We start from the raw sequence: 14,656 nt of genomic DNA, 5'->3' as shown, positions 1-14,656 counted from the left end.
ATTGCTAAAGCAATCCTGAGAAAAAAGAACAAAACAGGAGGCATCACAATCCGTGACTTCAAAACATACTACAAAGCTACAGTAATCGAAATAGCATGGTACTGGTACAAAAACAGGTTCACAGACCAATGGAATGGAATTGAAAGCATAATTGATCACAGATCAATGAAAACAGAATTGAACAGAAATAAAACCACACATCTGTGGACAGCTTAGCTTCGACAAAGGAGCTGAGGGCATACAATGGAGAAAAGAAAGTCTTTTCAACAAGTGGTGCTGGGAAAACTGGAAAGCCATATGTAAAAGAATGAAAATTGACCATTCTTTCTCACCATTCACCAAAATAAACTCAAAATGGATCAAAGACCTAAAGGTGAGACCTGAAACCATAAGGCTTCTAGAAGAAAACGTAGGCAGTACACTCTTTGACATCAGTATTAAAAGGATCTTTTCGGACACCATGTCTGCTCAGAGAAGGGAAACAATAGAAAGAATAAACAAATGGGACTTCATCAGACTAAAGAGCTTCTTCAAGGCAAGTGAAAACAGGATTGAAACAAAAAAACAACCCACTAACTGGGAAAAAAATATTTGCAAGTCATATATCTGACAAAGGCTTAATATCCATAATGTATAAAGAACTCTCACAACTCAACAACGAAAAATCAAACAACCCTATCAAAAAATGGGCTGGAGACATGAACAGACATTTCTCCAAAGAAGATATACGGACGGCCAATAGGCTATCATCAGGGAAATGCAAATCAAAACTACACTAAGATATCACCTTACACTCATTAGAATGACAAAAATATCTAAAACTAATAGTAACAAATGTTGGAGAGGTTGTGGAGAAAAAGGAACCCTCATACACTGCTGGTGGGAATGCAAACTGGTGCAGCCACTATGGAAAACAGTATGGAGATTCCTCAAAAAATTAAAAATAGAACTACCATAAGACCCAGCTGTCCCACTACTGGGTATCTATCCAAAGAGCTTGAAGTCAGCAATCCCAAAAGTCCTATGCACCCCAATGTTTATTGCAGCATTATTTACAATAGCCAAGACATGGAAGCAACCTAAGTGCCCATCAACAGATGCATGGATAAAGAAGATGTGGTACATATATACAATGGAATACTACTCAGCTGTAAAACAGAACAAAATCATTCCATTTGCAATAACATGGATGGACCTTGAGGGAATTACGTTAAGTGAAATAAGCCAGTTACAGAAGGACAATCTATGTATGACCCCACTAGTATGAGGAATTTAAAAATGTAGACAGAGAGAACAGATTAGTGGCTACCAGGGGAAAGGTGGGGTGAGGGGTGGGCGCAAAGGGTGAAGGGGTGCACCTACAACACGACTGGCAGACAATAATGTACAACTGAAATTTCACAAGGTTGTAGACTAGCAACTCAATAAAAAAAAAGAAAAAAAAAGTTAAGGGAGAGGTAAGAGTCTGCTGGATCTCGATTGCCTTCTGCTCAAAAGAATTCACATGCCAAAGTGGCATATTTTGGGGTGAAGTATTCGGCTCCCCTTCAGCCCAACATGGGTTGCATTCCTGCTGAACTACCTGGACACGTGACTTCACTTCTCTGAGCTTCCCTTTCCTCCTCTGGAGGATGATGAGGGAGACACTCAGCAGGCAGGGCTGTGTTATGTGTAAAGTCCTTAGCACAGTGCACGGCTCAGAGCGAGGGCTGCAACATTCTTGTTGGCAGTTGATAGCATTGTGATGGATGAAGCCTCACATGATGCATCAGGTACCTGGCAGGGCCTGCCTCCAGTTGTCAGTGACGTTTTGCCTGGAGCATTTCTAGATCTGCCTGTCTCCTTGAGGGAGGGAAAGTGCAGGGTCCTGGGCCAGAGAGAAGACAGCCAGCATTCTTCTGGGTGGAAACTTTCCCTGTGCCTGCACGAGACCTCCCGGTTGGAATCTCTCTGGACCACGCTGGCCACCAGCCAGTATGTGGATCACAAAGGGGCTGTGCGTGTGAGTGGTTCTTCAGGAGAGTCAGGAAGAGGAGGAGTTGGGGAGATGTGAATTGTGGGCTTCAAATGCAGGCTGTTATACCGACGGCAGCCTTTCTGGGACCTGTGGTCTAGAAGACAGGAGAAAGGATGAGTGTTCCAGGAGATCCAGCCCAGCCAGACTCTGAAAGCTGCAGAGGGTGAGTGGCTCATTTGTCTAGCTTTCATACCAGGGACCAGGGAAAGGCAGGGGTTCTTTGCCTTTGGGGGATCTACAAAGAGTGACTATGTCTGCCTGGGGTGGAAGTCAGGGGAGAACTGAGCTCAGCTCTTGCCCAGTTAATAGCAAGCTGTGCCATCTTGGGCAAGTCACCAGCCCTCTCTGGGCCGGTTTTCCCATCTGTAAAATAAGGGATTGGCCAAGTCGGTCTAATAGCAACGCCTGACATTTGTAGAGGGCTTTGCATTTGTCCTTTGCCAATAGCGTTTCATTTGGCCCCAAGGCAGCCTTTTGTTGGAGGGATGCTTATCACATTTTACAGATGAGGAAAAGCCAGTCCAGTGAGGCCAGTTATTCAGTTGGTACAAAACAAGGCTGGACCTAAAATCCTGGTCTCCTGGGGACAATTCTGGCCTCTGCTGAGCACATTGTTCCCCTCAAGCTCTGAAATTTGAAGATCTCCCGCTCTTTGTCAACGACATTGGTGCTGCCTCCCCCCGTGCCCTCACCCCTAATTCCCACAGGCCTGAGAAGTGGGAGGTGAGCACAAGACACCTGTCCCCACCTTCCCGGGGTTGGCAGTTGCATGCAGCCCGTCTTCCAGAGATCTCTCTGCTGTGTGGAATGCCTTCCTGTGGGTCCTGAGAGGTCCTGTGGGTCCTGAGGGGTGAAGTACGTGGGGGCTGTTGAACCCTCAGGACAGTGTTTCTCCAGGTGTGAGCCTCGACCACCCAGGTGGGTCACAAACAGCCAGGGTGTCGGTTAGAGGTGCAGATTCCTGAGCCCCAGCCCAAAGTGGGCGAGTCAGTCTGCATTTTAGCAAGCTGCCCTTGCTTCCTACATGCCTCACAGTCTGGAACCACTATTCTTGAGGAGGCTGCGCTGTTGGGCCGTGGAGGGCTGTGTTGAAACTGCTGAAGGGTGGCTGGAAGTCAGAGGGAGTGGGAAGGGTCCCAGGGGAGGGTCAAGCCAGGCTTGGCTGCTGCAGAGGTAGTGAGCTGCCCATCAATGAAGGTTTAAGATGACTTTTTGGGGGATGGTGGAGGGACGGGCCTGGAGCAATGGTTCTCTGGGGCTGGTGTGGAATCACCTAGGAAGCTCCGGACTCATCCCTGGCTGATGTTGAGACCCACTGGGGATGAGAAGTCTGGTACTGGAGGCTCCCTCCCACCTTTACAAGCTGTGGCCTGTTTCTGTAGCGGCACAGCAGGGATAATAATAATGGTAATAACACTACCTACCCCTTTGGGCTGCCCCAAGATCAAGGGCCGGTGGACTAGGGGACAATATACGGAAGAAGAAAATGCCTGGCACGCTAGGAGGCCTGATGCTCTGCCGTGGAGGTACAGAGGGGCACTGTCCTAGTGGGGCCCAGACTTGGAAATTGCCACGGCCCCTGTCATTTCCAGGTGCAGCCTTCTGAATTCCCCAGCTCTGCTCTCCCCGAGAATAAGGTGGGCCCTGGGGGCTTTGGGCTGGCCTCTGACTGGGGCTGCCTGGAGTGCTCCCCTCCACCAGAAGCTCCCGGGGTTCACCAGGAGAGGAAGGGGGGCAAGGGCCTAGTTGAGGTTCTGCACAGAGAACTGGAGGAGGCTGGGGCCTGGGGTTTAGGCTTGGCTCTGCCCAAGCCACTTTGGGGTCCCTGGGAGGACATCTCTCTGTGTTCTCTCTGGGAAATGGAACCCCAAACCAGACTTGCTGACTTTGAACGTGAAGTGAGCTAATAATAACGAAAAAGAGGAGAAAGATGTACTGAGCCCCCGCCTTACTGTGTGCTAGACAGATGTTCTGTGCACTGGCACAACAAGATGAGGAAATGGAAGCATAAGTACACACACATACAAGAAAGCGTATCTAATCTATATGTTACATATACACACCCACTCAAAGGCATAGCTAATGTATACATTACATATCTACACACATACATTAAAGTATATATAATGTATGTATACACACATATATGTACATTAAACATATATGTAATATACATATGTATATACACATATGCATATATTGATACACATATGTACATACTACACACATATAGCAGAAAACGCATATCTATGAAGAGGTTAAACAGAGAGAAACAGAGAAGTCAGATTATTTGCACAGGGTCACACAGCAAGCAAGAGTCACTTTAGAAAAAAATAGGAGCACCGTTTGAGAGTTTCTTTTCATTCAAGTTAAACCAGTGACTCTGGGTGTACTTGTTAAAAATTCACACTTTCAGGGGCCAGCCCGGTGGCGCAGTGGTTAAGCTCGTGTGCTCCACTTCGGCGGCCTGGGGTTCGCCAGTTTGGATCCCAGGTGCAGACCTGTACACCGCTTATCAAGCCATGCTGTGGCAAGCATCCCACATATAAAGTAGAGGAAGATGGGCGTGGATGTTAGCTCAGGGCCGATCTTCCTCAAAAAACAAAAACAAAAAAACAACCCCACACTTCCAGGCCCCAGACCTCAGAGCCTCCGATTCTAAACATCTGCCCCCACAACCCTGAAATGATTCAATTGTGGGTCGTCCATGGAATGCATGTACAGAGCACTCAGGCATTTCCCATGTGCTCGAGCATCCCAGGAAAGCTCCAGCTCCCCCTGTTATCCATGCTGGAGTGCTGGAGAAGGAGGAGAAGCAGCAAGCAGGGGCAGAGAGGGCCAAGAAGGGAGTGAAGACCCCTGGACCCCAGGGTCAGACTCACAGCTGGGCAGGGCGGCTGGAGGGCCAGGCCTGGGCCCGTGAACCACCAGGGCAATTTTTATATCTACATAAATATAGATGGATATCTACATAAATATAGATGGATATAGATCATTGATTTTGGTCTGTTTACCTTGAATCCAGAAATTGATCATCACTATCGGCTAATATTTAGAGATTGGAGTTAATGCCATAAACCAAGGAAAGTAAATAAGCATTACAAATGAACAAGAGAGAGAAAACCATTAATTTGTAAACATCTATGTCATGTTTAGGTAATTTCCTTCAATTTTCTTATAGTTTTAATTAGAAATGAATGTTGAACTGTAGCAGATGCTTCTTTCAACGTTTTTTGACATAATGAAACTATTTTTCCTTTAATTTTTTGATATCATGACTTATATTGATAGATTTCTTAATAGTGAATCATCCTTATGTTACTGGAATGGTTCTTCCTGATAAAGATGGATTAATAGTTTTAACGCAAACTTCTGGATTGAACTTGGTTATGTTTTAGTTGGAGTTTTGCAGCTCTATGAATTAAATTTGTCTAGCATTTTCTTTTTTTGTATGCTATCTTCATTGGGAGTGGGTAATGTTAGCTTTGCAAAATAAATTGCTAATCTTACCATCATTTTCTACAATTTGAGACATTGGACTTATCATTCCTTGAAAATTAGATAGAACTCACTAAAAAAACAATCTAGGCCTGACATTTTAAATGGTTGACATTTAACTGCCTTTCTAATTTCTTAAATGAGTGTTGGTCTGTTCAGGTTGTCCCTTCTTCCTGAAATTCGTTTCTCTAAGTTAACAAACATTTGCACATGATACTGTTATATTTCTCTAACCCCTCCCTTTTCTGGAATTCTATTGCCTTTCCCAATACTAATGTTGTTTTTTATTTTCACTTTTTTATTTACTCATACTTTTCCACTTAGTTTATTCAAAGAACTAACATGCTTTTTCACTATATTCAGTCATAATTGAAGTACAATAAATAGCATATTTAAAATGAACAATTTCATGAGTTTCAACATATGTATACATCTGTAAACCCATTGCCATAATCAAAATAAATTTATCCTTTTGACCTTTTTTGGTTTTCTAGTTCCTCAATTTCAGATTTTATATTTAATAGTCTATCCTTCTTTTGTGTATGTGTTTATTTTATTCTTTTTCTAAAGTTAGCTCATTTATTTTTAGTCTTTATAAATATGGTGGATTCTCAGTATTCATGGTAGTTATGTCTTATAAAGTCACTGCAGTGGCTGGCCCAGTGGCACAGCGTTTAAGTTCGCACATTTTGATTTGACGGCCCAGGGTTCGTTGGTTCGGATCGCGGGTGCAGACATGGCACTGCTTGTCAAGCCATGCTGTGGCAGGCATCCCACATATAAAGTGGAGGAAGATGGGCACGGATGTTAGCTCAGGGCCAGGCTTCCTCAGCAAAAAGAGGAGGACTGGCAGCAGATGTTAGTTCAGGGCTAATCTTCCTCAAAAAAAAAAAAAAGTCACTGCAAACATCGAGTTAGTGAATTCTGAACCACTGCTCCTAGGGAAAATACAGGGTTTGGTTCCTACCAACCCCTGGGCACAAATTTTTCATCAAATGATCAATACACAATTTTGTTTTATGTATGTATCTGTTTAAAAGACCCCTTTAAAAATCTAACATTAATTCGTTATATTGTTGATTCATTAACATAGAACTCACCACCAGTAGCACTATAATTCATGTCTGAACAAAGCTGATCTAACACATGCATTTTCTCCGTAAGGCACAACACTAGACAGCACTTCAGCACTACTCTTGGGAGGCATTTTAAAGACCAAAATCACCAATGAAAAGCACAAAAATGAGAAACACACAGCACTAAATAGCTCACGAAAAGGACAGTTGTTCACAGCATGAAAGCGGAAGCAAGGTTCAGCCTCAGCTGCGGAGGTGTGCATCAAGCGACTCAAATTTCTTGCTGCTTTCCTCGCGTCCACGATGACCACGAAAATGCTGCCATCATTGATTTTAGGGTTACAAGTAAATTTTAGCTACTAGGTGAACTCACAGATACAGAATCTCCAAATAATGTGGATTGACTGTAGCAAAATCATTTAAGGTTATATTAAACTCATGGGATATAGACAAAGCCATTCTCTCAGAGGATAATTTATAGTAACGGGATGCAAAAAATCCTCACTCACTGCCTCCATTTTGATTTGCTGGGTCCTGACGCCGCAGAAAGTGGTGTACTCATTTCACCACCAACGTCTGTTCAGATCGCTGTAGACCCAGCTCCTCTGTGAGGGTTTTAGATGGCTGATACGCTTGGGACATCGCAAAACACTCGCTGGACCTGGAGCGCCCAGACCCAAGGTCTGAGTCCTGGTGTGGCTGGTACTAGAGGGGTTCCAACAGAGGGTGGAGGCTGCGGGGCACAATGGAAAAAATACTGGGCTTGGATTTGAGCTTTGTCTCTCTCTCAATGTCTAACCTGCTGAATAAATTTCTCTAAATTACTCAACTTCTCTGAGCCTATTTCCTTCCTGTAAAGTGTCATAGCCCAGCAGACTATCAGAGGAACAAATGAAGTAGTGGGTAGGAAGTATCTGGAAAACAGTAAAGAGTTGTGTAAATGTGAGGGGGGCAAGTCTTCATCATCACATTACCAGCACTCCCACAGCGTGCCTTTCCCTGACCTTATGCCCACAGTCTGAGGTCCATCTCACTAAGGCCCTGTCATTCCAGAACCTAACGAGACAGAAGCCTGGGCCAGCAGATGCTAGATGGGAGGAAGAGGCAGGGACTTAGAGACGTAAAGAAGGAGCTGTGGGGAGGCTCCCCTCCATGGCCGAAACTGATTCAACCCCACGGGCAGTCTGAGGCCCTAGTTAGAGGAAGGCAGAGGGCCTGGGACCACCGTGAGGTCTCATGAGCCCTTGGCCACCTCAAACCCATAAACCCGTCTCCTTTGTCTCCCAGCACCACGAGTAGCAAGGAGGATGCCAAGTGGCTTCAGTGGGTGACCCACCAGTTTGAGACCATTGCAGGAGAAGACGGGGAGATCGATCTGCAGGACTTCAAAAAAGCCCTGAATGTGAAAGAGGCAAGTGTCCACTCCAGAATAGGGACCCTGCATTTATATTTTACAGAGGAAGAGCAACTGGTTCTCAGGACACAGTATCTCACAAGGAGGGAAAGCTTGCTCCCCAGGGTTCCTACAGACTTGAGGCCCCACTTCTAAGGTTGAAAGATGTTCATGTCTCTGACTGGGGCCCTTCCATCCCTCTTGATAGCCATGGCCTCCTGGGGGTCTTCAAAAGAACATGTGAAATTGAAAGTCAGTACCCTGTCAAATCTTAGGAAACACTATCGACCTCGCAATTTCTACTAGCCTCATGGCAGAGTTGATGCTGAGACTTAAATTTCCTCTCACGATATGAGCCTTCCCATGGCCGGTCCCCATTAAAGCCCCGTTTGCACAGCCACACCCTTGCCAGTCCTCTCTCAGTTTCATGGGTCCTCTGCCCATCCCCATAATAGCCTGAATGCCTGACAAACAGTGGGGACATCAGCAGAGAGATGGGAGGAGTGAGCCTGCAAGTGCCAACCTCTCCCCAACTGTCCTCTGGGCTGGCATCTGGTGGTGGCCTGTGTCCTTGATAAGGGTGAGCCAACAACTGTTTGAATGCCCCTGTTTGGATCAGAGGGACCCCCATTTGCTGGACCATGGATACTGCTAAGAACTCTAAACGCTTCTCCTCCTTTCACAGTAAATATGGGGAAGGAAAAAAAGACCTTCTGCCCGGCAATACATTATCATCGTAACAGGAGGCTGTAAAGTATCTTAAGACAAAGGCCATCCAGGATGGTAGAGAGTGATAAAGGTGTTACTCAAGGAATCCAGGGGGAGAGTAAAGCCAAGGCGGGGTTGACTGCCCACAGTGGACTTCTTGCTGGTGAACTCATGGGTCTACAGGTCAGACACTAGAGCCCAGCAGGCTCCTCTCCCTGCCTCGAGGGGGCACGGCATATCTGGGACTCTGACCCAGCCTGTCTTAATTTCTGTGTTCCCAGTGCCTAACACCAGCCCGGGAAGCAGCAGCTATGGAGGACATGATTGTTGACATGACATGACATGCGCGCGCACACACACACGCACACACACAGTTAAAGGGTTCAAAGCCCAGGCCCTGGGGGCACACTTGTGCCGGTCTTCGCCCCTCTCCATCCACAGTCCTTCTTTGCCGAGCGATTCTTCACCCTGTTTGACTCTGATGGAAGCGGCACCATCACCCTCCAGGAGCTTCGCGAGGCGCTGACCCTGCTCATCCATGGCAACCCCATGGACAAACTCAAATTCCTCTTCCAGGTGTACGACGTCGATGGTAAGGGCTCTTTGGGCGGGGGCGGGGCCGGGGAGGAAGTGGGGACGGGTGGGGACGGGTGGGGACTCATCAGTGGGAGGGGACAAAAGGAATCGGCCCATCTCCCTGACGTGTGTTTTCTCCCAGCGTGGCTGTTCTCTCCGGGTGGGGCTGACAGTTGTCTCCGTGAGTGTGTGTGTGTGTGCGCGCGCTCGCGCGCGTGCACATGCTCACGCCCCCCCCCCCCCCCCCCCCCCCACACACACACCAGTGTCTCTGTCTGGTCCCTGCCTCCCTTTTGTAGGGAGTGTTGGAGAGGGAGATCTCTGGTCCAGGAGACAAATGCCATTCATTCAAGTGACAAGAAGCCAGAACTTTCCTTTGTTCATTTTTGTTTGAAAAAAGAAATCGCTTTGTTGCTTTTTCTTTAAAATAATAATAGCATAAGCCCACTGTGAACATTTTAGACAATAGAGAATGGTTTAAAGAAGAAAACAAAAATCACTTGTCCCATTTTTCTATACTGTCTTCTAACAGATCACACACTCATGACCGCACATATTTCTTTGAAATGTTTGTTTTAAACAAAAACGATTATACTGTACATACTGCCTTTTTTCATGAAACAACATAAAAATTTGTTCATGTAAGACTATATTGCTTTATAATATCATTTTTATTGTAGTAAAAGATACATAACATTAAATTTACCACTTTAACCATTTTTTAAGCGTATAGTTCAGCAGCATTAAGTACATTCACGTTGTCGTGCACCCGTCAGCACCATCCACCTCCAGAAGCTTCTCATATTTCCAAACTGAAACTCGGCACCAATTACCCAATAACTCCCATTGCTGCCTCCCCCAGGCCCCGGCAACCGCCTCTCTACTTTCTGTCTCTAAGAATTTGACTGCTCTAGTTACTTCATTTAGGTGGAATCATAGAATATTTGTCTTTTATGATTGGCTTATTTCTCTTAGCATAATATCCTCAAGTTTCATCCATTTTGTGCCACATGCCAGTCTTTTTTAAGACTGAATGATATTGCATTGCATGTACAGACCACCTTTTGTTTAACCATTCATCTTTCCATGCACACTCGTATTGCTTCCCCCTCTCGGCTGTTGTGAATCATGCCGCTATGAACACGGGTGTACAAACATCTCTTCGAGACTCTGCTTTCAGTTCTTTTGAGCACACACCCAGAAGTGGAATTGCTGTACCAAATGGTCATTCTATTTTTAGATTTCTGAGGAACTGCCATATCCTTTCCCAGAGAAGTTGTGCCATTTTTCATTCCTGCCAGCAATGCACAAGCGTTGCAATTTCACCACGTCCTTGCCAACACTTGTTGTTTTCTGTTGTTTTTTTTTATAATCACCATCTAATGGGTGTGGAGTGGTAACTCAATGTAGTTATAGCATCATTTGCAGTGGCTGCATCATATTGCACTGTATGTATGTGGTCCCATGTTCCATGCAGCACAGCCCAGTAGTGAAGATCTCTGACTCTGAGGCTAGGTCACCTAAGTTCAGATCTCAGCTCCAGGGCTTATTAATTATGTGACCTTGGGCAAGTTATTTGACTTCTCTGTGCCTCAGTTTCTTCACTTATCACATGAGAATATGATCATATCATAATAATAGTACATACTCATGAGGTTGATATGAGGATTAAATTAGTTAACTTATGTAAACTCAGAATAGTGCCTAGCACAGGATACTGCCTTTATAGGTGTCAGCTGTTATTACTATTTACTCAAACCCCATTACCAAAATGGAGAATTCCATTGTACCTCACCCCCCCCCCCTTTTTTGGTATTATAAATGACACTGCAGTGAACATCCTGGTTTTTATATCTCTGGTGACTTTGTGGCTTAAAGGATCTCTGAAGGCCTGGAATCATCAGAGGAAGGAAGGCTGAAGTAGGAAAGAGGTACCCACTGAGACTGGGATGGTGGGTGAGGCTAGATTGTCCAGGCCCCCAAGGCCATGGTTTGGAGTCTCGATACAATGAGCATTGGGGAGCCATTGAAGAGTGTTGAGTGGGGAGTCACAGACTGGATTTGCATCCTGAAAAGCTCAGTCTAGCTGCAGACCTGCTCCTGGGCAAGGTCTTCTGGCCTGTGGGGTTTCTCTAGCTCTCATTCCCACCTGACTCAATCTAGTCAGACCTCATCCTGGGGACCCACTCCCCAAGTTGATACCCACCCCCCCAACTACATGGGCAGTTAACCATGCTGCTTACTGAACATCTTTCTCAGATCACACCCTAGTCTCCAGGGGCCCCTCATCACTGACTGCTTTCTGACCACCAAGCTTTGCTCACACCTGGGGTTTATCAATAACCTCAGTCAGAGCGGTTGGCCTGTGGCAGGAGGAAGCAGCATACTCAGCTCCTCCTCGTGGACAGAGGTGGGAGGAGGACAGGGCAGGGCAGGTGAAAGGAGGCTTGCAGTTTTATGGCAGGGACTAGAGAGCATTCCCTTCCAGGGGCCTCAGTTTTCTCTGAGAGCCAGTCAGAGGTCGACGGCCATGGAGGTAAGAAGTGGTCCTTGCAGACTGTGGGACAGTGACCTTACTAGAGAAGTGTGAGAGGACCACTGGGCAAGTTGAAGGCCTTCCTGTGCCTGGTGAGCAGAACTTCCTGCTCTCTTGGGTGCTTTTCTTCAGCACTGTTCGCATAGCTGTCCTGGAGCAGGAGCGGAGGAAACCGATAGTTGGATTCACCAAGGGATGGGATATTTTTAGGGTCAGTGGAATAGAAGGACAGAGGGACAAGGGAGAAGAATGTGTGCATGAGAATACTTGTGAGGAGGACCCTGGATTTGAAATTGGCCAAGGAGAGAATAAAGATGTATGGAACAGGGCGTGAAGCGGGCGGAGGAGGGACTGGCGCTCTGGACGTGGTCAGAAACCTGTTGCATGGTGGCTCTTGGTTAGGAAAGCCAAAGGACAGGAGTTGCAGCTGGAGAGTGGGGTGTTACACCCTGCACTGTGAGGTGATTACAGACTTTGGCTTTGGCCCAAATGATGATTGCATCACCAACAAGACTTTCCATTCATGTGCAACTGCCTGCTTCCAGATACTGCGTTAACTGCTTTATAATTAATTGCTATCCTTGAATCAGTTCCCAAAGGGAGGAATTATTACCCCCATTTTAGAGATGAGCAAAGTAAGGTTCATTACTCTAAAGGACTTAGAGCCCACCATCACACAGTTAGTAAGGAGCAGAAGCGTGTTGCCACCTCGGGTGTGTCTGTATCTAAAGCAGACCAAGAAACCACTAACAGGTCCTGCTGCTCACAAAAAATGAAAATATACCTAGAAAAAGTGTCCCAAGTCTCTTCTTGGTTGGTAGTTTTGGCTTCCTTCTCACATCACTTTTAGCCACTCATGTTCACATAAGGCCACATGGCTGGGCTTGAGTGCCCAGCTGTGGCCTCTCAGGACAAGATGGCTAAGCAGAGTCTGCTACAAGTTGGGGAACAGAAGGGAACTCCCCCTCACCACCACCTCATATACAATTTGCCTCTGGCTAATTTAGGCTCTGGGCACATAGCTCCTTATAGGTTAAGCAAACAAGTGTGTCTTCTGGGCAGATGGTTTTGGAAGTTGAGTGGTACTTAGAGAGGAGGCCGCACATTCTGGATAAAGGCATGCACTAAGACCAGAGATTCTCCATGCTTGGGGAGGTATTTATCTCTGTTGAGGTCGGCAGCAGGAAGCCATGGATGTTTGTGAGCTGAGGTGACAGATGTCCTTTGATTGCCTGGTCTATACCCCTAAAGGGAGTTGGTTGGCAGAAAGCTAGAGGTGGGTGAACAGGAAAAGTCCACCACTCGATGCAATGGCTGTGCAGGGCAGGGGGAGTCTGCAGGTACAGAGTGAGGTCCAGGGGCAGGCCCCCACTGGACTTCATCCCCACTTGGGACAGGCAATGGTTCCATCGACCCAGATGAGCTGCGCACGGTGCTGCAGTCGTGCCTGCGCGAGAGCGCCATCTCGCTGCCCGATGAGAAGCTGGACCAGCTGACGCTGGCGCTCTTCGAGTCAGCCGACAAGGACTGCAGCGGCGCCATCACCTTCGAAGAGCTCCGAGAGGAGCTGCAGCGCTTTCCCGGGGTCATGGAGAACCTGACCATCAGGTACTGCCCTGTCTCCGGCATAGGAACTGCCCGCGTTGGGGTTAGACTCCAGGTGCGAAGAAGGGCCTGAATGCACTAAGGATCCTTGAACACCACCCAGTCTCGCCCCAGTCCCACACCAGCCCGGGCCCAGCCCCACCCAAGATCAGCTCCGTTCCAGCCCTGCCCCAGATCAGCCCCGCCCCAGATCAGCCCCGCCCCAGATCAGCCCCTCCCAGATCAGCCCTGCTCCAGATCAGCCCTGCCCCAGATCAGCCCCTCCCAGATCAGCCCTGCCCCAGATCAGCCCCGCCCCAGATCAGCCCCGCCCAGATCAGCCCTGCTCCGGATCAGCCCCGCCCCAGATCAGCCCCGCCCCAGATCAGCCCTGCTCCAGATCAGCCCTGCCCCAGATCAGCCCTGCTCCAGATCAGCCCTGCCCCGGATCAGCCGAGCCCCAGATCAGCCCCGCCCAGATCAGCCCTGCTCCGGATCAGCCCTGCCCCAGATCAGCCAAGCCCTAGGTCAGCCCAGCCCCAGATCAGCCCTGCCCCAGATCAGCCCAGCCCAGATCAGCCCTGCTCCACATCAGCCCTGCTCCAGATAAGCCCCGCCCCAGATCAGCCCCACCCAGATCAGCCGCGCCCAGACCAGCCCCAACCCAGCTTAGTCCAGCCCTGCCTGCTTTCTCCAGATGGCAAAAGTCTGTCCTTGTGCAAGGCAGCTATTGTCATGCCTGCGTTTTCAACAGTGTCACTTTAGAATCAACTCACAGTATTAAGCACCTACTATGTGCTCTAAAATGCATTGAGTACCTTCAGGGAATGCATTTTATAGAGATGTAGTTTTATGGCAGGAACTAGAGGGCATTTTATAAAATCCATTTTAGAGCAGTGGTATATTTGTAAAAGGAAATTAAAGTTACAAAAGGAAATTGAAGTCACTTCACGCAAAGTAGCATGCCAGGATCACACAAATAATCAGCGGACAGTAGTTTATTCAACTTGGTCAGCAGCTACTATGCACGTGCATTGTTTTAAATAAAGGCAGTGCCCTGGAGGGGCTGCATTCCAGACGGAGAGACAAATACATACACGAGAGAAGTCCAAGTTTGATAAGGGTGGTGGAGAAAATGATATAAATAGGGTGTAGCAACAGACCCAAATTGGTCTGACTCCAAGCTCTGAATAGTGCCAGTTTTGCAGTTCATTCTTTTTGTGTATTAACTTTCTTGTGGGTTATTTACCACAACATGTCTCAGATTC

At 47.3% G+C, this 14,656-nt stretch overlaps 1 protein-coding gene across 2 annotated transcripts in view; it reads left to right on the top strand.

Moving 5' to 3' along the window:
* Positions 1 to 1,794: 1,794 nt before the first annotated feature.
* Positions 1,795 to 14,656, top strand: part of NOX5 (NADPH oxidase 5) — a 39,766-nt gene continuing 26,904 nt past the window's right edge. The window contains exons 1-5 of one of the 2 annotated variants that reach the window (XM_070269687.1): positions 1,795 to 2,180; positions 6,680 to 7,272; positions 7,879 to 8,002; positions 9,134 to 9,284; positions 13,202 to 13,412. In XM_070269687.1, the coding sequence (XP_070125788.1) occupies positions 9,242 to 9,284; positions 13,202 to 13,412 (254 nt within the window). In that variant the 5' untranslated portion in view covers positions 1,795 to 2,180; positions 6,680 to 7,272; positions 7,879 to 8,002; positions 9,134 to 9,241. The remainder of the gene's footprint in view (positions 2,181 to 6,679; positions 7,273 to 7,878; positions 8,003 to 9,133; positions 9,285 to 13,201; positions 13,413 to 14,656) is intronic. The other variant, XM_001495665.7, reaches the window with a different exon arrangement.

The sequence above is a fragment of the Equus caballus genome, chromosome 1 (genome assembly GCF_041296265.1).
Source record: "Equus caballus isolate H_3958 breed thoroughbred chromosome 1, TB-T2T, whole genome shotgun sequence".
Taxonomy (NCBI): Eukaryota; Metazoa; Chordata; class Mammalia; order Perissodactyla; family Equidae; genus Equus; species Equus caballus.
Note: the sequence above shows the minus strand (reverse complement) of the source record. Positions and strands in the feature narration are given on the sequence as shown.